Source organism: Larimichthys crocea, chromosome XXI, assembly GCF_000972845.2.
Source record: "Larimichthys crocea isolate SSNF chromosome XXI, L_crocea_2.0, whole genome shotgun sequence".
Lineage (NCBI taxonomy): Eukaryota > Metazoa > Chordata > Actinopteri > Sciaenidae > Larimichthys > Larimichthys crocea.
The window spans coordinates 20,621,153-20,642,918 of record NC_040031.1 but is presented as its reverse complement, the minus strand read 5'-3'; the positions used below and the strand labels follow the sequence as shown (position 1 = coordinate 20,642,918).

The 21,766-nt window shown below is 39.3% G+C and overlaps 1 protein-coding gene across 4 annotated transcripts; it reads right to left on the bottom strand.

Annotated features, from left to right (window-relative positions):
- Window positions 1–8,898: 8,898 nt before the first annotated feature.
- LOC104940442 (S-adenosylhomocysteine hydrolase-like protein 1) lies at window positions 8,899–20,916 on the bottom strand. 4 transcript variants are annotated; one of them, XM_010757049.3, is made up of 17 exons: window positions 20,573–20,916; window positions 16,417–16,528; window positions 15,265–15,402; window positions 15,032–15,132; window positions 14,854–14,956; window positions 14,680–14,774; window positions 13,770–13,876; window positions 13,573–13,689; window positions 13,427–13,490; window positions 12,548–12,636; window positions 12,397–12,467; window positions 10,782–10,876; window positions 10,607–10,705; window positions 9,675–9,743; window positions 9,516–9,594; window positions 9,306–9,426; window positions 8,899–9,226 (listed from the first exon to the last, which is right to left on the bottom strand). In XM_010757049.3, exons 1-17 carry the CDS (start codon window positions 20,870–20,872, stop codon window positions 9,220–9,222), a joined length of 1,767 nt encoding a protein of 588 aa, XP_010755351.3. In that variant the 5' UTR covers window positions 20,873–20,916; the 3' UTR covers window positions 8,899–9,219. The 4 variants fall into 4 exon arrangements, with proteins under 4 accessions (XP_010755351.3, XP_019129173.1, XP_019129174.1 ...); XM_019273628.2 differs by lacking the exon at window positions 20,573–20,916 and adding an exon at window positions 18,834–18,917; XM_019273629.2 differs by lacking the exon at window positions 20,573–20,916 and adding an exon at window positions 16,732–16,841.
- Window positions 20,917–21,766: the final 850 nt, after the last annotated feature.

The window sequence follows — 21,766 nt, the reverse complement described above, 5'->3', positions numbered from 1 at the left end:
TTGTTGATGTTATCTATATTCTCTTGTTTTATTTGGTTTCAGTTGGATCGTCTTAAATGAAGGCGGTGCTCACCAAGAGACACACATCTTATAATGATCTTATGAAATATTCATTGTTGTGTGGCCGTGCAGCCTCTTTTCTGAGCACGCTCAGGTTTCTTGTTTCAACATCAGTTTAATTTGGCCGGAGGGCAACGACACAGTCAGTATGGCAGATCAGGCTTTTGACTTATTGTCATTATTTGCATGTCTTTACTGAGTTAATTAGTATTTTAAATTGAATAATAATTACCATATGTCAATTTAAAAAAAGCATTTTGGATTGCCAGCCCCTGTATGGAGTAATATATTTATTTAACATATACAGGGTAGGGTATATATATATATAATGTTAACAGATACATTTTGTTATATCTGGAGTGTGGGGCTACTTTTTAAGATGGGTAACTGCTTCATTAATCGAGATAAGTGACTAATTATGAGTGTCATGTGTAATAAAATAGATGTTTCCGTTGTTAAAGTGCTGTAAAGTTATTTCAGAGTAACGCGAGCAGCAGCAGCGCCGTGCGGAGGATGATGAGACGCTGCTGGCCGGCTGCGCCTCCTTCATAATGTATGGAGAGGACAAAGGCTGCACGGGTGGATTTCAGCGTCAACTTTGAAAGAGCCGTAACCCAAACCTGCCCTATCCCACTATGACGGCTTCACATCAGCTGAAAGGATGATGCCTCTTTTTCCACCTGCAATCTGTCTAATAATCACCGACAGCAGGTAAATGAGCCCCGCAGGGACCTTTGGGTGCGCGTATATAACGAGGAGCAGAGGAGGCCTGTGCTCGGAGAAACTTTTACTCCCGTGGAGGGGTGAAACACAGCGGAGCTTCAAGGCCTGGCTGCAGCAGGGTGCCACACCCGGTGGATGCTGGTAGGTTTGCTGTCTGGGTTTCTGGAAATGGACCTAAGAGGTACAGTTGACTATTTTCGTGCGTTTAAAGTAACATAGAACATTGTTAGTGGCATCAAATTGCTTTATTTCAGGCCAGTGTTGTGTTAAATTAAGTTACAAGTTTGTCTAAAGTGTACCAAACTAATTTGGGCAGCATTAAAGTATCTCATCATCGCCACTGCAGTGCGCGTCGTGTGCGTAAAAGGCGCAGAGGAAATGTGCTGCAGGCCTGCGTATAGATGCAGCAGAAGGAGAGGTGGGAGGAGGGCGACGTGGATTACTATACTTCCAGTGGGTTAAGATGCTTACCAACTAATTACCTGTCCACTAAAATCCCCTGCCATGCTGCCCGTACAAGCAGGGAGCCGTGAGGGGCAGAAGAGGTGGAGATATGGAGAGTAAACTGACACAGTGTGGAGCAGCATAGCCCTCCACCTGCCCAGTTCATCCAGCTGAAGACCACCACAGGGCTGTTTTATAAGAAAATATTTTTTTGATTTAAAGATCGTCTGTTTGTGAAGATGTTCTACTGCTTTTGGAGAAAAAAAAACGTCTGTCTTTTGGGGTTTTGCTGTATTCTTCGAGGATATTGGATCATCTTTATAAGGTAAGAATCAGCCCAACACAGGCTAATAAAACCCACAGGCTGGACCCAAAAGCAGAAAAATTAGGCAGCCACTTATTATATTATGTTATTATAATGAGTTAAACAAGTAGCTATTTATGACCTCTAGTCTGTCTGATAAACCTAAAAATAATATGTTCTGTTTTATATTTCATCATGTAAAGATTTCATCCTCAGGAGAGGTGATCGCACGAGGTGTGGTGGATTTATCCTCCACTGCAGCCTCGATCACAACAGGAAATGACTTTACTGAAGGAGGTGAGTGATATTGTTTTGCTGTTGTACTTTCTTACCAGTACCATCTACCATCATCTAACCCAGACAATATGAGCAACTAAAAAAACGTGCAACTAAATGCCGAAACTTCAATTTCTGTTTATACTCTTTCTCTGCACTCCCTCTCTCTCTTGCTTTCTCTCATGCTTTTTACTCTATTGATCTCTCCCGGAAACGGGAAGATGAGCCCTGCTTTGGGACCCATTTGGAGCATCTCAAAAATCACTTAGCGCATCATTCCCTACAGCCAGAATCAATCTGAACAGCAGACCTGCTCTTCCACCAGCATCAGGAGGGCGCTCTCTCTCGTGGTCGGCCAGAAATGTCCCAAAATACTAAAGCCGACCATTTCTGTTGATTTCTCAAAGAAACTGGGTAAATGGAGGAGTATGCACTACAGGCCTGTGTGTCGCAGTAGCACATGACATGGCTGATGAGTGATGGACACCGTTGACACAGATAGGACAGGACTCAGCCTTTACAGGTGGACGTAAAAAAGCTGAAAAAGCCTGAAGCAGCAGACAGGAAGTCACAGGTTTAAAGACAGCTCTATTTAGCTTTGTTAGCATTAATGTGGAGCTCCACTATCTCCTCCTGTTCTGTGTATGGCACTGGTAGAATTCACTGTCACAGCACACAATCAGTGAATTACCATAGGGCCATAAACAGAGTAGAGACAGAACCACACTGCCTGTGTCCGTGTCCTCGTCTGCTTCAACTGTGAAACCAGCAGGTCTACGATTGCACCATCACCATCTTCTTTGCCCATTTTGGCACTAGCACATTTTTGCTTTGTTTCTCGTTGTTTGAGCAATCATGTGTAGTGCCAATATAGGACAAGACAGACGCTCAGCTGTTTCTAAATATTCTGGTAATCTTTGTTAGAGAGAATCATAAGAGAGAGAGGAGAGGGAGGATGAGCTATGGATCTGATCGATTGCACCGTCCCCTCTCAGATATCACTGGTTACCATGGAGGCTCATGCCCTATCTCTGGGACGCTGCCCTGTGTAACCTGAAGCCTAATCGTCACACAGATCTGGTGGCTGTGATCGGTGTACTCTCCCACAGTGTTTGGCAATGGTAGAACTCACTCTGGTGGGCTGGAAGGATCCGGTGGTTCTAGACTTGCCAACAACTGACTGAGAGCCTTAACCGACCCAGGATTCATCAGAGGAAGAGGATTATTTAACGTTGTAGGAACGCTTGACCTGGGTGTTACAAAAGGTCACGTGTGGCAGGTTGAGGGTGTGTTTGATGGGGTGTGTGAGTGACTGCAGGCGGAGCAGTGAGGGGTTTAAATTGACCATCCCCCCCTGAGCGTTCTTGCAGTCTCAGAACACGAAAAGCTCCGCACAGGACACAAGAAGTTTAACATTTCTCAGAGGAGAAACCACAGAACAAACCACATACAGTGTCCAATAAGTCTGCTTGTTAGGAAAGCATCCTGAGATGTCCCCTCTGGGTCATCTTGGTCAAGAATATCACACCAAAGGTATGAACCAAAGGAGACTTTTAACCATTGGGCTGCAACCCATAAATCCCTAAACACAGGCCTCCTCGAGCACTGAGTTGACTATCATCTGCCCTGCTCAATAAATCAATGGTGTTCATGTGTTTGGCTGTGAAATCTGCAGCTCAAAGCCTGTCTGGTGTTAGCAGCAGCTTGGCTCATGGAGCAACCTGATCCTGCTCAGTCATGAAAGGTCTGAGTTGAGGTGCTGCAGAGGTTCGTCATAAGTGATGTTAGTGCTGCGTCAAATCATTAAACCCAGCAGACACTTTGGAGAATGCACCATGATAAACTATTACGGTGTTACAACAGGATACTTTACAGGGCCGTATCTACCATAGTGTACTTTGAGGGTTTCTGGGAATCGACCTGAGGAGGAGTTTATACTCACACACGAACTGAAGTCTCTTGCCTGATTCTCATCATTAATGGAGTCAAAGTGACTGTTTTAGACCTTAAACATGACGGATTTTGTACTTTTCCCCAGCATTTTAGGAAAGATTTTGAAACAGAATTTCGATAATAAAGTTTTAATTCAGAAAAAAAGACCTCAACCACAAAACTATTAAAACTGTATTTTACCTTCTAGTGAAAAAGTGAAGTGTTTCCAAAGATGCATTATTTCTTGCAGAATTACAGTAAAATGTGTGTGAATGATGCATTAAAGCATGTACAATTTATTTCTTGATGCAATCCAGCTAGTTTCAAATATTTCACTCATTTTATTGTGGAAACAAATGCAAATTTTGTGAAACTTCAAAAGGATTATTAAGAGACTTCTGTTTTATAAAATGCATCATATTTCCATGTAAACCTTTATTTATTACAGCATTTATAGTATTTTCATGTCAATTACTATATATGGCAAAACAGTGTTTCCTTTGATGAAAACAAAATTTTAAAAGCATTTATAGAGAAAAATATGGAATAAAATGCAAACCTTAAACGTGAAATCACCAGTACTAATATCCCTTTACTGTAATCTGAAGCACCACACAGAAAAAGTTATACCGTATTTATTACGGTAAAATCATTGCAACCACAGAGTTGTTTAAAGACAACCGTTTTTTGTTTAGTTTTTTTACAGTGAAGAGAATTTTCTAATGTTCACGTACAAGGTTGGTGTTTTATTCCATATTTTCAAATGTTTGTAGATGTTATGATAAAAAAAACTGCCAAATGATGACAGTAAAAGACCATAGAATATGCCATTAAACACATAAACATATAAATTCTGTATGAATTCCCTTTAAAAATACATATTAAAGGTTTTAAAATATGACTGTGTTTTACTGTATACAGTCTGGCAGTTTTTCACTGTAAAATCATTTTTACATTTTTTACAGGGAGAAGACAGAAAGCAGTGATAATGGATGATAGATGGAGAGAAAGACCATCTGTGTCTGTTGTACTGCATTTATCACAAAAAGTCCAATAAATTCACAAACAAACATATCAGTCACAGCGATCAGCGGCTGATATTCATTCATCACGCTGTAGTATGAACGCTGTGATGATCCATTATGCCCGACTGCAGAGGATGTGAGGTTAAGTGGTGCCAGTGGACGCTGAGAAAGGAAGTAGGGAGGCCGACACGCTGACAGCTGGTACGAGTGATTAGACCATGTAGTGATGCAGTGAAGGCATCAAAGCTCTTTAGGGAGAATCCTTAACAGCGAGGCAGCAAGGACACACACACACACACATGCACACACACACACACACACACACACACACACACACACACACACACACACACACACACACACAGTGTCCTGGTTGCTCAAACTGCCTTTAAACTGAGTGCACAGGTCCGACAGCGTATAGGCTGCACAGGCCATCTGTTATTCTCAGATGCATCCCAAACCAATGGATTATGAACACGATACACACACACACACACACACACACACACACACACACACACACACACACACACACACACACACACACACACACACACACACACACAGTGTCCTGGTTGCTCAAACTGCCTTTAAACTGAGTGCACAGGTCCGACAGCGTATAGGCTGCACAGGCCATCTGTTCTCAGATGCATCCCAAACCAATGGATTATGAACACGATACACACACACACACACACACACACACACACACACACATACACACACATACACACACATCCCCCTCTGACTATAAGATACTGGTAATACAGGAGAATGAGTGGAAGTCAATGGATCTCCTCATTAATCTCTCGCACTAATGGCTGTTTAATTACTATTGTCTGAACTGTACATCAATACGCTGCGTGTCTGTTACATTACTCTAATTTCAGCATGGTGAGTCTGATTTATTAAGGATTCATGCCTAAATTAGGTTCAGACACTGCTGATTTATTGGTCGACAATGATGATTTGGTGGTGAGACAAGAGTCAGGGATTGAGACGTTTAGAGGCAAAAGGATAAAAATATAATAGTTAGAGAGTTTATCACAAAGAGGAAGGAGGTAGAGTAGTGTTGACTCACCTTTAGTTCACTGCCACAACAAAAACACAGTGTACAGTTCAGTAAGGACCTTTAACCAGGCCATGCCTTGGTACACACACATACAGGGAGACTCTGGATTACACTAATCCAGGGACAGGGGGGTATTTTTAGGACTTCATGATCAGAGACAGACAGGATGCAACAATCGAGTAAAAGAGATAATGATTGTCATATGACCAGCTGGATTTTCTTGGAGCAGAGTTAATTACGTAGCATCTAGACCAAACCAAAACTAATTCTGACAGCTAATTCAGTAAATACAGCAAATAAAGATATTGTAAACACTAATAGCAAGTTTACAACTGAATTAAAGGTGCAACATGTAAGATACTATGGCACTTTACATATTATTTTGTTTTAACCACCACCAGGACACCAGGACATGACCCAGTTAACCCATTAGCAGTTTAGGTAGTTTCCCTGTAAGTGTAAGGAAACGGATGGATAGACTTTCTATTGCTAATGGGTTTACAGATTGTAATGTCATTTTAAAAAATGAGACCTTCTGCAACTATTTCAGTTGCCTGTAACAGGCTGTGGACTGATTTTTATGTAAGGGCTGTAATTTTCCTGCAAAATACAAAGTATGTGACGTTTAAGCTCGGCTAACATCAATAAATAACCGGCACTGATTGCAATAGTCCAACAATAAGTCCAAAGTCCAAGCTAACATTACTATAAAGCAGGTTAATGTTAGTTATATGTTGTGATACAGTGTTTTCAAGCAGCTACTTGAAGCTGGTTACAGAACAATCAGTGTCCATTAGCCCCTATATTAAAATGGCCATTTCTGCTTTGAACTGGACACTCGAAGAACTGCAGTTTTTAGCATTTCCATGTTGGCTTTACTTCACAGCCATAGGAGTTGCTGGTTGATGTTAACTAACAATAAATGATCTAAAAATACAAAGAAAAGGTGTAACATGCAAGGCATGGGGTCAACCAGCTAACTGTAACTGAAGCTAAACTGGCCATAGGTTTTGATTTGCAAATGCCAAGCTAGTTAATATCATGGAACCAGTGTAACGTTATTTAAATAAGATTATAATAAGTAATTTAATTTGTTTTAATACAAGCATGACTTAAAGTATATAAAATAAAACATGGGCTTTATCATACAGTTGGAATTAATAGCTATGACTAATAGTGTTTGCAGAGACAATGTGAGACAGAAGATGACAGATATATTGTGTGTTTTTAAAAAGGCAAGAGGAACAAATTACAGGGGATTAGAATAGATAGATTATGTAACGCTCTGAGATGATGATGATCACTATCATTAAATGAAACAGAAATATTAGAGAGCAGGAGACACCAAAACAATGATCGGCTTCAGCCTTTTCTCTCCACACACTGCAGCCTTAAACCTTGTGGAGACAATAATCATGTGTTGGTGTGTGGATCAGATTTCTGAGATGCATTATTTACAGTAGCTCCTGCTCTGTGTCTGGGTGTGTAATTCTCCATAACACGTCAGGAGTGTTATCAGGACTTTATCACAGCAGCCATTTTGACTTGCCTGAAGAAGTTGAAGGGAGTCAGTGGAGTAAAATAAAATGATTAAACATTATAACCTCCATGTATGTATCTGTTTAAAAATAAAAAGCAGCAGATTATAAAATAAATGTAAATTAGGTATTAAGCTTTCTATAAAATTAATATGAAAAAAATGTAAAACCATAGTGTAAACCACTGTATTGTCAGTGCACTAACCTCATAAAAATGTTGCATCTGCATCTTATATGTTGGTGGTACTATGTTTTTTTTTTCAGCAGTGAGTATTGTTTGCTGGTATTCCAAGATTTTCATCAAGTCAGATCTGAGACTAAAAGTGAAGAAGACAACATTAAATATGTTCTCTCAATCCTCCGTTTAATTCAGTGTCTCCATAAACCATGACAGTGTAACACTAAAGCAGATAAATGGAATTCAGCCAAATGTAATTTTATTATTTACACCTGTTCCCACTGTGACATATCAAAATGTTTTCTGTGGATGGGGATCAACCTCATCACCCAAACCCCCCTGTCCATCTGTCACTGGATTAAGCTTTAAACTTTATCTTCATGTGAAGCGACTGTTTGAGTATTAGGGTAATTCAAAATGTCATATTCAAATTCATGTATTAACAACAGGGTAGAAAGCTTTTAAATGACAAAAATATAAACAATTACACCTTTTACGAGTATCCCTCAGAGACAATAGTGCTCCTACTCCCTCTAGTGGAGGACTGAGGCAGTCTTCGTATTAGTATTGATGAGATCCAGCTTTGTTTGAGAACAATTCAATTGTTTGTACAGATTTTGGAGATATCAATAGACAATAAGTGTGTGTACAGATAATAAAAACATTTTTCTATAATTCAGTGGTACATGCTTAAAATGGCTTCCTATTTTTTCCATTTTCAGAACCCACTAGATCAGTGTTTCTCAAACTTTTTTTACCCCGTGTACCACCTCATAAAATATTTGCATGGATATATGTGCACTACATGAAAGAACGTGCCTACGTATCATGCTGATATTGAAACAAGATGTTTCAGAAAATGCAAAAGTTATCCTAAATAACATTTGAGTGATGCTCTAGTTTAATTTAGGGATGGATGGATGGAAAATGATGAGACAGAAAAGAAATTCAGGGAATGAGAAAGAGCAAAACCTTTTATTGTGTATCTATATATATATATATATATACTATTATACGCATTTCCACTATCTATATATAGTATATATATTTATTTATTTATTTATATGTGCTTAACTACAATTTAACTTTAATTTCAATAAAACATGTTAACTTTTGGCACTACTTTGTTGATGATCCACTGTTGACTCAACAATGTATCAGATACCAAACAGCAACAACACAGTGCCAACTTATTATTGACATAGATCAACAAACAATACATTTATTGTCAAGCACTATTAAAATTTTAAATTGACTGTCGGAGCATTCATTAAAATAAAATTTTAAATAAAAAAATTGATTTAAACAGGATGAAACTATTTTATATGTAAAAATGTTTTTCTCTCTCTCTGATAATCAGCAAATATTCAATGAATCACTTGAGATTTCAACATGTAATCAGTTAAAAATATGATTGCTGCACCAATCCATTAACTGTATTGTCATTACCATAAGCGGAGGATCAAAAATCAGAATTCACTGTGATTTCATTCTGGATACTGTGAACATTTACAACAACACATAAAACAACTGCACAAACACAGACAAATCAGTGAGCTAAAGTTTGAAGTCCTCATCCACTGTCGCTCCGTAATATAAGATTCAGACTGTAGAGGGCGTCCGTGTCTGCACGACTGTGAGGTCTGAAGAGCCTCTGTCTCTCAGCTTTAATACCTATTTGAGAAAAATATTTCTGTTAAATACAAAACTTGATTGTGTGTGTGTGTGTAATAAAAATCATACTTGTATTCACCTGTAGTAGTTTGGTTTGAAGGGTCCATGTTTGCTGATGCCCAGGTACTTGGCCTGTTCTTCAGTAAGCTCTGTGACGTGAGCGTCAAATGTTGCCAAGTGAAGACTGGCCACAAATTCATCTGAGATTATAAAACATATAGAGGGTTTTCACTTCTGAATATAAAGATATGATACTAATTGTTTTAGGATATATAAGCTGAGGACTTGCCCATCTTCTTTGGCAGCAGGTACACGTCCTGTTTGTAACGTCCCTCTGGAGCGCCGTACAGCTCTATGAGAGCCAGAGCCTGACATACATTAGAGTGACAGTCTCAGTATTTTGCTTAATAAAACTCTACAGTGATTAACATAAAACATATAATTATACCTGAGTTGTAGCTGTGATGGAGAGGACAAGTGAAGGCACCGTGGAGCAGCTCAGATTCAGCAAACGACCCTGAGGGAGCATTAAAAAAACTGACATGACACACTGTAATGTGACAGTGATAACAACCTAAAGAAGTGTTTTATCTCAAATAATTATATTTGTTCTGCTGCACACCTGATCTTTTAAAGATGATCAGGTAAACTTATCTCAGATGTGCATGAGTAACTACAGGGCTGAGCTAAAACACTATGAAACAGTTTTAAAAACTCAGTTCTGATAAAAACAACATGCTGCAAGGAGCTGACTATTTCTGAATAGATTAGGTTCTTAATCCCAACTATCAATGACTTTAACTTAATAGACATTTTCCATTTCATACTCAAACCTGTGCAGTAGGTTGCTGCTGCCTTTAATTCAAATATAATACATTAATAAATAAATTAAGATGCAACTATATACTAATTATAGATGAATTTGTTTAGTTAACGCAAGCCTAAAAAAGATAGATTAGATGATTAGTAAATACATTTTATGAGCAGGGCCACATTTTGATTTAAGTACTGTTTACTTGTGCATAGAAAGACAACATGATGACCTGTAAAAAGGCTTCATTCTCACTGCCAAACCTCTTTCTACTATAAGAAAGTGCCATGATATCTAAATGTATAATAGAAATGCACTTCTGGGTACAATATATCAACCCAACTGTAAGCATTCAAAATGGTTGCTGCTATTTTCACTTGTAACCATTCAAATAAATATTTCATGTAAAGCAATTTATGTATTTTTGAAAGCGGCTGTGTAATAAAAAAGAAAATGTGCAGCAACATCCGTGTTCAGAGCACACTGTGGGGCTATATTTTAAAACAAATAGGCTTGTGTTCATTACATACTTGGTGCTTTGTGTGTAATAACAACAACAATATCATCACCTCAGCCAACAGGACGATTCTCTTGCCATCAGGCCAGAAAACATGGTCCACCTGAGGCCTCACATGTTCCCACCTCAGCTCTGAAGTCCGCAGACTCGTCTGAAAAGCAAGAGTCCATATTTTACACACACATATACACATGAACACACAAACACGTACCACAGTATGTTCATACCAACTCTATCTCAGTGCTGGAGTGTCCCATGTTGCAAATGATGCAGCCGTTCTTCATTCGGTCCAGATGTTCCCTCCCCACCACGTTTTTGTTGCCTGCAGACAAGCACAGATGAAATAAAGCACAGTCATATGTCTGTTCTGGTAGGTTTTACAGAGACTGGAACATCAGTCATATGTCTGTTCTGGTAGGTTTTACAGAGACTGGAACATCAAATTGGCATCAAGGGAACCGCCCTAAGCTGATTTAAGTTGGATTTCTTAGATAGATCTCAGTTTGTTCACGTCAATAATGAATCCTCCATGCATACCAAAGTTTGTCACGGAGTCCTACAAGGTTCTTTACTAGGACCACTTCTATTCAGTTTATATATGCTTCCTTTAGGGAACATGATTTGGAATCACTCCATTAATTTTCATTCTTATGCTGACGACACCCAGTTATATTTATCGATCAAGCCTGATGAAACCAATCAGTTAACTAAACTCCAAGCATGCCTTAAGGATAAAAAAAGTTGGATGACCTACAAATTTGCTGATGTTAAATTCAGACAAAACTGAAGTTCTTGTAATTGGACCCAAACACCTCAGAAACTCTCTTTCTAGAGACTTAGTTACTTTAGACGGGATCAACCTGGCCTCCAGCTCCACTGTAAAGAATCTTGGAGTTGTTTCTGATCAGGATTTGTCCTTTAACGTCCACATAAACCAAACTTCGAGGACTGCACTCTTCCACTTACATAACATCGCTAAAATCAGACGCATCGTGTCTCAAGTGGATGCAGAAAAACTAGCATTTGTTACTTCTAGGCTGGACTATTGTAACTCTTTGTTATCAGGCTGCTCCAATAAGTTTCTTAGGACTTTGCAGCTAATTCACTATGCTGCTGCAAGATCAGAGATCACATCTCTCCCATTTTGGCTTCCTTGCATTGGCTACCTGTTAAATCAAGAATATAATTTAATAATCTTCTCCTTACATACAAAGCTCTTCATGGTCAGGCACCATCATATCTAAAAGAGCTCATAGTACCTTACTACCCCTCTAGAACACTGCGCTCTCAGGGTTCCTTGTGGTTCTTATAGTCTCCAAAAGTAGATTGGGAGCCAGAGCTTTTACACAGTCAACATTTTTAAGACTACACTTAGGACTTTCCTTTTTGATAGAGCTTATAGTTAGGGCTGGCTCAGGTCATCCCTTAGTTATGCTGCCATAGGACTAGACTGCCGGGGGACTGTACTGCTGTAATCATTTTATCATTCAATGTAATTCATTGTCATTCTATCAGTCATTGTAATTGTACAATATGTTTGTGTTGATTTGTCCAGTACACGTGACATCTATTGCACGTCTGTCCGTCCTGGGAGAGGGATCCCTCATCTGTGGCTCTTCCTGAGGTTTCTTCCACCCTTTTTCCTTTTAAAAGGCTTTTTTGTGGGCAAGTTTTCCTCACTCGAACTGAGGGTCTAAGGACAGAGGGTGTCACTCCCTGTAAAGATTGTAAAGCCCTCCAAGGCAAATGTACTTTGTGACTTTGGGCTATACAAATAAAATTGATTTGTTTTGATTTGATATGATTATATTGACATTCTTAATAAGAGCTAATATTACCTACCTGTGCAAGTGATGACCATGTCTACCTGTCTGATCACTTCATTCAGTTTAACCACTCTGAAGCCGTCCATGCTAAGAGGAGGAGAGAAAAGGAGATTTCATGATGTTGTCATTAAAAGAATGAAGCTGAGAAAAGCTTCCTCCATTCATACCAGGCCTGCAGGGCACAGATAGGATCCACTTCTGTGACGTATATGACAGCACCCAATGCTTTCAGGGCAGAACAGCAGCCTTTTCCAACCTACCAGAACAGAGGAAAGAGGTTAGTCGAGTTGTCTAGATCACTGGTTCTCAATCTATGGTGAGAGGACCACTGGTGGTACGCAACCTCCTTGTGGTGCTGGAGTAATCTCTGAAATATATTAATATTAAAAACATATAATACTATCAAAATACTACGCTGAATGTAATTTTAAATAGAGAGCTGTGCTCTACGTTGTAGGTAGAGATGTGGTTGTAGTGTTGTGGGTGCCAGAATTTTACCATAATAAATACGGTATAACCTCTTCTATTATTACAGTAAAATGATATTACTACTGTACATATAGGGTTGGTGTTTTATTCCATATTTTAAAATAGATTTGTAGATTTTCACGGTGAAAAACGGCCAAACCATGACAGTAAATGGCTGTAAAATATGCCATTAAATATTACAGTGTTTTACTGTATAATTAACATTTTCTAATATAAAATACTGTTTTATTCTGTAAAGCAGGTGTATACATAAAGGTTTTGAACTATACTTTGTTTTACTGTATACAGGAAAACACAGTCACACTACATGGCATATTTTACGGTATATTACTGTCATGGCGTTTTTCACCGAAAAATCTACAGACATAGTGTGGATTTCTGTGTGATTTATGTGTCTGTAACTGTCTGTAGCTGAACAGGGTTGACTATATTTTAACGTCTGTCATGATGGTGGTACTAATATTTTCTGAGGTTTTACACGGTGTAAAATATTTGAGAAGTACTGGCCTAAATGAAATACTTCACGTGCATGTCAGCACTAAATTTCTTTTACTGACCTCACCGTATCCACACACCACCACCTGTTTTCCTCCAAACATGATGTCAGTGGTTCGCTTCAACCTGAAAGAAGAGGTCAACACAGTCAGGCTGTACTGTACCAGCAGTGATTTTAACCTGTCACGCTCATAACATTGTTAATTACCCATCCAGTATGGACTCCTTGCAGCAGTAAAGGTTGTCAAATTTCTGCTTGGTCACCGAGTCATTAACATTCATGGCTGGGACACACAGCCTGCCTGCCTTCGACAGTTGGTATAATCTGCAACAGAGGATGCCTGAGCTGGATAATGACTTTGTGAACTTGTATAAACATCATTAAAGTTGTGTGTAAAAACTAACCGATAGATGCCTGTAACACTTTCCTCTACGATGCCTTTCAGCTTCTTGAACAGACTCTGGTGCTTCTTATAGATCCAGTGGGTAAGGTCGCCTCCATCATCCAGAATCTGACAAGATTGGGTAAAAAAAAAACAAGCTCAACTCTCCAATGATGCAATAATTAGTAATGGTTGTTAAATTCAGAGACAGAAATAAATCAAAAAACAACTGTATGAACGTTGGAGAAAAGCCCTAGAGGAGGCCCATACATTCAATCGGTGCAATGAGTTCAGGGTGCTGCACCACATTTCTCTAAAGTTAGACTCTCTAAAATGTTCCCAGGTGCCTCTCCAGCACACAATTGGCACAATCTCCTAAACTATCCACTGATTGGAGTTCAATTTTTGGAACACTCTTGAATGTTTTCAAAATGGTGATTGAGCTAGATCCTATGGTAGTCATTTTTGGTGTAGCAGGAGACAACAACAATAATCTCACTGGAATTAAACTCAAGGTGACAAAATGTGTCACTTTACTAACACAGAGACTAACTCTTCTTACACCGAGCTGGACTCAGTGGCTGAGGGAGGTGTTGCAACATCTTAAGCTAGAGAAATTGAGGCTGAATTCTTTGATTGAATTTGGAAACCATTTATCGAGTATATTTAAGCTAAGCTTTAACCCCCCACCCTCCTCAATGTATCTCCAATATGAAGTAAGTCAGGTTTATTTATTATTCTGAATATCTTTGTTTTTATAGCACATCACAATGTCTTTTATTTTGTACAACTGCCTGTTATTGTTTACATATGTTCTATCTTTTTTTCCTTTTTTTTTGTAATTTGTTATAGAAAAGCTCATAAAAAAAATCATTTATATGATGTGTGGACATTATTTCATTAGTAGTTACATCTCAGTTTGATCACAGTACCATGTTGGGCTGCCAGGTCTCAGCACTGATGCATCGGTCGATACACCACCAGAAGTCATCCTCTGATTCTCCTCTCCATGCAAACACTGGGATGCCTGAAAAAAGAGCAGGTGATTAAATGATTAAAAGTAAGGAACCATAAATACCAGATGAGTCAGGCAGAGACGGTCATACCGCGTTCAGCCAGAGCAGCAGCTATGGCATTCTGGGTGGAGAAGATGTTACAGGCTGCCCAGCGACACTGAGCCCCCAACACACACAGTGTCTCGATCAGCACCTGCAAAGACAGCACCTTTACCCTCTGTCTGTCTTTTTATAATCAACCACAACCACAGTAGATCTGAGAACTGACCGCTGTCTGTGCAGTGATGTGTGTGCAGCCCATCACTTTGGCTCCAGCCAGAGGTTTCTCTCCACTCGCTCTTTTCCTCAGGGCCATCAGCGCTGGCATTTCTAAATATCACAGACAGCGGCCAATCAATCATAATTTCACACATAATTTCACACTTAATATTTATGGATGGGTGCTACAGTATATGAATTATGCATTTTCATAAATGGTTACAAACTCTTCACTGTCTTCACCTTGCTGTGCAATTTCTATTGCTCTACGTCCAAATTCTGCCTGTTGGATGTTTTTGATGCAGAAGTCCGAAAAGCCCTTCGAGGTCTTCTGAAGCTTGTCTCTCGGAGAAGACCCATCCTCGGAGCTGTCACTGCCCACTGCAATAGAGAAATTAGGCATTGTGAATAAAAACAATCAGCTGATATGACTGGAGAAAAAATGCAGCAAAAGTGCCGCCTTGGATGCCACTGTGATAGATAAAATTAGATAAAGGGCCCTCCAGGGTGTTCTTCCGGTGGAGAAAATGCAATCAAGTGCCCTCTAAGATAATCTTTCAGTGGAGATAATCTTGTGAAATGCCCTCTAGGGTGCCCATCCACTGGCAAAAACATGGTTAAGTGCCCTCTAGGATGTCCTGCCAGTGGAGTAAACACAGTAAAGTGTCCTTCAAGGTGCCTTTCCAGCAGAGAAAATGGAGTTAAGTCCTCTTTACTGCTGCCTTCCAGTGGAGAAAACCACATACAGACAGTGACCTCTAGGCTGCAAACCCTAACCATGACTCCTCAATATACAGCGCATCCTCACTGATGCTACCACATGTGTTTTTTCTGTAATAAATGTTTTATTACAGAGGTGCAAAATTATACTCACATGACATAACAAATTTAATCTTATCCCGAGTTTGTAACTGTTTCGCCATAAATGCATCGTTTTTTATTATTTTTGTCACTCAAACAGTCTGCGTCTGTCACTGGGTGATATGATGTAATGTCCAAAAGCAAACACAGTTAAAGTAAAACAGAGTAACACACGGACATATGATTAGTTGGAAAAGCATAAACGTTATGAACTGGCTTTGATTTTCCAGCCTTAATTCTTGTTTCAGGAATCAGACTCTAGCTAGGTGAGTCTTTTCTCTGAGCCTTTGAAGTCTGTCCAAACTCTGGCAGTGATTGACATATTTGTGAAAGGCTTACAGAGCCGATTAGGACCAAATTAAAGAGACTTAGACTTTTCCTTTTAATTAAGGTTCAGCTGAGGGAGAGAGCACCGAGGCTAATCCTTGTGTCCTGTAGTTCTCGTGCTGCTAGGATCAGAACCAGCTCAGTTTATATATTTAAAGACATGTGATCAGACTGAGCGTATGCGTGCATGTTGTCACGTTTCCATACCTGAACTGTGGCTGTCTGTAGACGACTGTGAAATGGAGTGAGACAGAGAGCGACGACCGGTCTTGGTGGGATGTTTGTTGAATTCCTGCTTCTGGTCAGTGAGCTGAATTTGCTGTGAAACCAGAAAGAGACACAACAAGACAAAATATAGAGTCAGAAGGAGAAAAGCACCAAGTATATTTATTGTTGCTTCACTGCAGGTCACATCAACTTCCAATAACAGCCAGAACTGCATATAAGCACCACCCTTCACAGTCTGTCACTACCACAGATCTCCTCCTTTTCTCCTCATCCCTGTATCTGCTGCTGTCTCACCATCCAGTGTGGCTCTTTGAAGGCTGTGTTGCTGCCACAGGAATCCCACTTGGCCATGTCTGCTCCCTGGCTGCTGGCCTACCTCTGCTGCCTGAGCCCTGAGCTTCAAGTCCAGATAAAAAAAATAAAAAAAACACCCCTGCAAGCTTATCTGAAGGCTTACTACTCCCTCCTACTACAATCTTGTGTTTTTATTACTGCTTTTGTTTTTTTTCTTACCCACGTGGGCAAACGCCAAAGAACCCAGACACACCCCTACACTATCCCCCACCACCAAACAATAAACATAAGCACTGAGTATTTGGAGATTTAGAGCTGCAGTTTAGTGTGCAGCTCTGCTGAGTTTCCATAGGGAGGTACAGTGTACTGCAAGCAGGGACGTGCACAGACATTTTTGGTTTCTATAGCTAATGTACTGAGTTATATAACTCACCCATTCAAATTATATTAAGGATTAAAGTTATGCATAATTTCATCATAGATGCTACACAGAACGATCTGTGTAAGTACAGCACATATTCCCTGGAGTTAAAGCATGCAATAAGATGAAGATGCTGTTCTCTTCTGCTGTACTGAGAGCTCTATTATCACAAGTCCTTCATCAGCATTAAAGACATCAAGTTGATGATCATTCAGATAAAAAAAGTGCTCTGAAGAATCCAGGAAAACAGTTTTAGATTAACAAATTGATTCAGGGTTACAAAATATGGACAAACACAATATAATGATAACAAGATGAATATGAGATGTAGTACATTACATACGTTACCTGACATTTTTAGGTATTTTAGAAATAATTCAGCAATTTGCCTCAGTAACTGCTTCACAGTAAAGTAGAAGAGTTATTGCAATATATATATACAGTTATACAGAGACCTTAGTCCTACTGCATGCTAACAATGTAAGAATTTTATTTTATTTAGCGTTCAATCTTCTTCATGAGAGTGCAAGACTGGCAACAGCACGTTATAAAAACAACATTTCAGTCAACATAAAACAGTTACAGAAAACAATATATCAGATAGCAGCATGTGGTGATACATTAAAGCTGTTTTCATGGTACTATCATAAAAGTCTCCACACTGAACTGTCTTCTGCTCATAACTAATGACATTCATTACAGCTGAATTAGGGAAAGGCTTGATTATCAATTAGGATTAACAGAGGCGTCTTTCAAGCGATGCTGCTAATCAAACTGAGCCCTCAAATCCTCGTTAGGAGCATTTAAACCTGAGATCCTCGAATTATTGTAATGAGAATGTCTGAGCACTATGCTTTTTTCTTTTTTTATATTGTATGATGTCACAAAGAGGCATGAAGCTCCTCTCTATGTCCCCTGTATCCAAAAAGGCAACAAATAAACTAAAAAGATAGCAGCACACTTTATCATGCCACTTTTTTTACAACGTATTTTACATACATTCATCATATTCAGTTTCACTCATAGTCTCCTGATTTATAATGCCAACATGCTCCATTTTGATTGGTTGATAAAGGTTTTAAGTCTCCTTAGTTCAAGTAAAATCTTAAATATCATAAAATCCTCAATTTAAGACAAATTGATGAAAGTTAATGTTGACATTACATTGACAACATTTTCAAGTAGCGGTGCCTGCGGTGACAGTCTGGACTAACGTTTAACTCTAGATTTGTTTTGTTGAATGATCACTTGAATACAATCCTCTTAATAGAAGACACGCTTGCTCAAGCAGCTACTTAATCTTTAACACATTAAACTGTGACTTAGAGCAGTATGAACGTTAACTCAAACTGTCTCTTACAGAGTTCAGAAAATAAGCTGCTGTGAAAACACAATTAAATGCAACAATTATCTTAATTAAAGTGGTCGTGTCTAAAAAAATATCTCCTCAGAAAACAGTTTGTGCATTGATCTGTAGCATGAATTTCTATTTACCTTTGTTAAGACTTATTCTCTGCCCTTGAAATCAATAAAACTCAACACAATTCTTTGTTGTAGTTATTAAAAAAAACAATTTTATGCTTACCTCTACCTAATTCAACATGAAGACCTGCCCTCTAAAACGAAAACTCAAAAACTGTTCCCAAGGGTAACTGCACTTCCAAAACAAAATCAATAATACCTTGATGCAGATAGATTGCACTGCCTCCTGGTCCTTCGCTTTAGTTATGTTCACTAGACTGTAAACTTTCTTCATGCTGGCAGAGTGCACTGACCACAGTAACTCTGCAGAGCTGAAGGCTGATTATACAGTGACGCTTTATGCCACACCCTCGCCCAACAGGCGCAGGTGACAGGTGGGGAGAAGAAAGTGGAAACAAATGGAGCCTTTGTGAGGCTTACAGAGGGAAACTCTGGGAAAATATTGAAGAACAGGTGAGGAGTTGAGCGTTATTTGAGACCACAGATATACATAGGTATGTGCAGTAAAGTGCACAGACACATGCACAAACATGAACAGGACAGAGTTTGTTAGTGAAACACTGAAAGAAGAGATCAGCTTCAAAGCTGCGAGGACTGACAGCAGCTTAGGTTTCTGTGTAACAGGACAGTTAAGCCGTATACTTGACTGTGTACTGTCATTGTTAAAACTTATTTCACACATGCTGATCTGTCTGTCTGTCGTGTAAAGTGTGAAAAACAGACTACAAAACATGTGTGTAATATCCTGGAGCTTTTTATGTCATAATGATGTAAGTAGGGTAATCTTGGATTGAGTTTAGGTCAAAGTCAAATTTAGCAGAAATGTGCTACAAACTTGGGGTTTGCTACCTGGCTGCATTATGATAAATGTACAACCTCGATTACAGAAAACCCTACAGGACTCAGGACAGGTCCATGGTTTCCAAAACTTATTTGAAATGTGGCCTCGTCAGACCACAGGACACTTTTCCACTTTCCATCATCTCAGATGAGTTTGGGCACCAAGAAGTCTGCAGCATTTCTGGATGTTGTTGATATTTGGCTTTTATTTTCCAGTATTACTTCACCTATTAGTATTACCTTGTATTTGTAGACGCAGCCAGGAACTGTGTTAAACAGGAAACAGTTTTGAAGTGTTTCTGAGCTAATGTATTAATATCAAATTTAATGCAGTGCCACCATAGGGATCAAATGTCACAGACATTTAATGCTAGTTTGGCCTCTCCGCTTAAATAAAGATATTTCTCCAGGTTCTCTGAAACTTTTATTAAATTATACATTGATTACTTAATTCACTGTAATTGTAAAACTATTTTTTCGCAAAGTGATGAACTTTGCTCGATCACAAACAAGGTTTGTCAACTGAACCTTTCAGAAATGCCTTTTTAATGGGTTGAGGGTGAGAGTGTCTTTAGAAAAACAATCATTGCATTCTGTATTATACTTACATTTTACACAAAGATCCAGTTTTTTGACATTGTGGTTGTAGTTTTTCTTCTTTACTCTACTTGTTACTCTATGGAAGTACAATAATATATCATACAATACAAAATAGCCTTAAGCAGAGAAGGAGCTGCAGAGGTCTTCCTGACTCAACACCCACAGATTTTATTCATATTCAGACTGAAGCTCCATGTGGAGCCACATACAGCTTTACATTTGAACTTTTCTTTTATACAGTAGTACTGCTGGCTTTACCCCTTTAAGTCTGCTCTGTCTTTTCAAAGAGACAACATGAGTACAATATGTGCGTAAGAGTGCTGGTCAAACATTCATAGAGACCTGCACATTGCCACTAAAATCATTAACAGCCTGAGTGTATGCAGATTCACGCGTCCTGCTGAGAACACTTACAGATGCATGCATTATATATATAATGTTTTGATCTAGACAGTCCTGACAAACTCAGTCAGAAAGTGTAGAGGTGTCCTTGCTCACCATGTCAGTCTTCCGACCTTCAGTCACCATCTCTTCTGTCTCAGTCTCAGATGGCTCTGCCTTGGCCATGTCCTGATCCTGAAGTGCCCGCCTGCTCTCTGCTGCCTTCAGCATCTCCAGCAGGTTCGGGCTGCTTTTTACTGACTGATCTTTGGTGCTTTCCTCTGTGGTCACAGCAGAGGTGTCCTCCTCTGCTTCTCCATTCAGAACAGCACTGTTCTCTGTATGTGGTTCAGGGTAGACATCAGGTAGTGGCTGGTCGTCAAAGGTGGCTCCTGGCTGGTCCTTCTCCTCAGCCATGACTTTTCTGACTCCACTGGCAGCCAGTACTGAAGTGAATTAGACACCTGCTCATGTGATATGACAGTAGACCAGGTGGCGGCTCAGCCATACCCTGCCCACATACATCTGATTTTTCCTCCTACAGGGGGTCTGTTTACACCAAATAACAGCGCTTCATTAGACCTGAATGTAGTGTGTACAGGGCAAACACTGAGGTGAGCACTGCTTTTTTAACAGAGGGAAGTGTAACCTGGAAATGCAGGAATGTAACTCACTTGCCAGATGTCAACATATGCCCTCATACAGTCTTTTGTACCAAAAGGTCTATTGTCTGTATCAAAAAGAAGCACGTACACTGGAGACCTCAGGCACTGCAGACTTGCAGGACCACTTCTTGTTTTTATGTTGTCTTTGATAACATTGACTCAAATCGTGGAAAAAAAGACATGAGTGCAATGCAAGCAGACGGTTACATAATAAACAAACAGACATTGTTACGTGTTTACATTAAGCGCCACCAGTATCAGTAGTGGCACCATGTTGTTCCTTCACATGTCTGCATGATTTGCCACTGTAATCCAATAATAAAATAACATGTAATAAAATATTGTAACTTTGGCAGATATCCACTTGTTGAGGCCTCATATTAGCTTCAGATAAACCTCTGAATACATTTTCGTAGATTTTGCCCCCCACATAAAACTAAACTTGAAATAGGACAGGATCTCTTAAAAAGAAAAAGTAAGAACAGGTAAAACCTGTTTCATTTTGCATATGGGCACCTTGCTATTGTTTTAAGACATAAAACATTGAAAACCTCTTCTTTAAGTTTAGGTTGATTTTTGTTCAGGTTAAGTTGAAACCTAACTGACCTTAAAATACTTAGATTTGTTGTTTTAATTTTAAAAATCA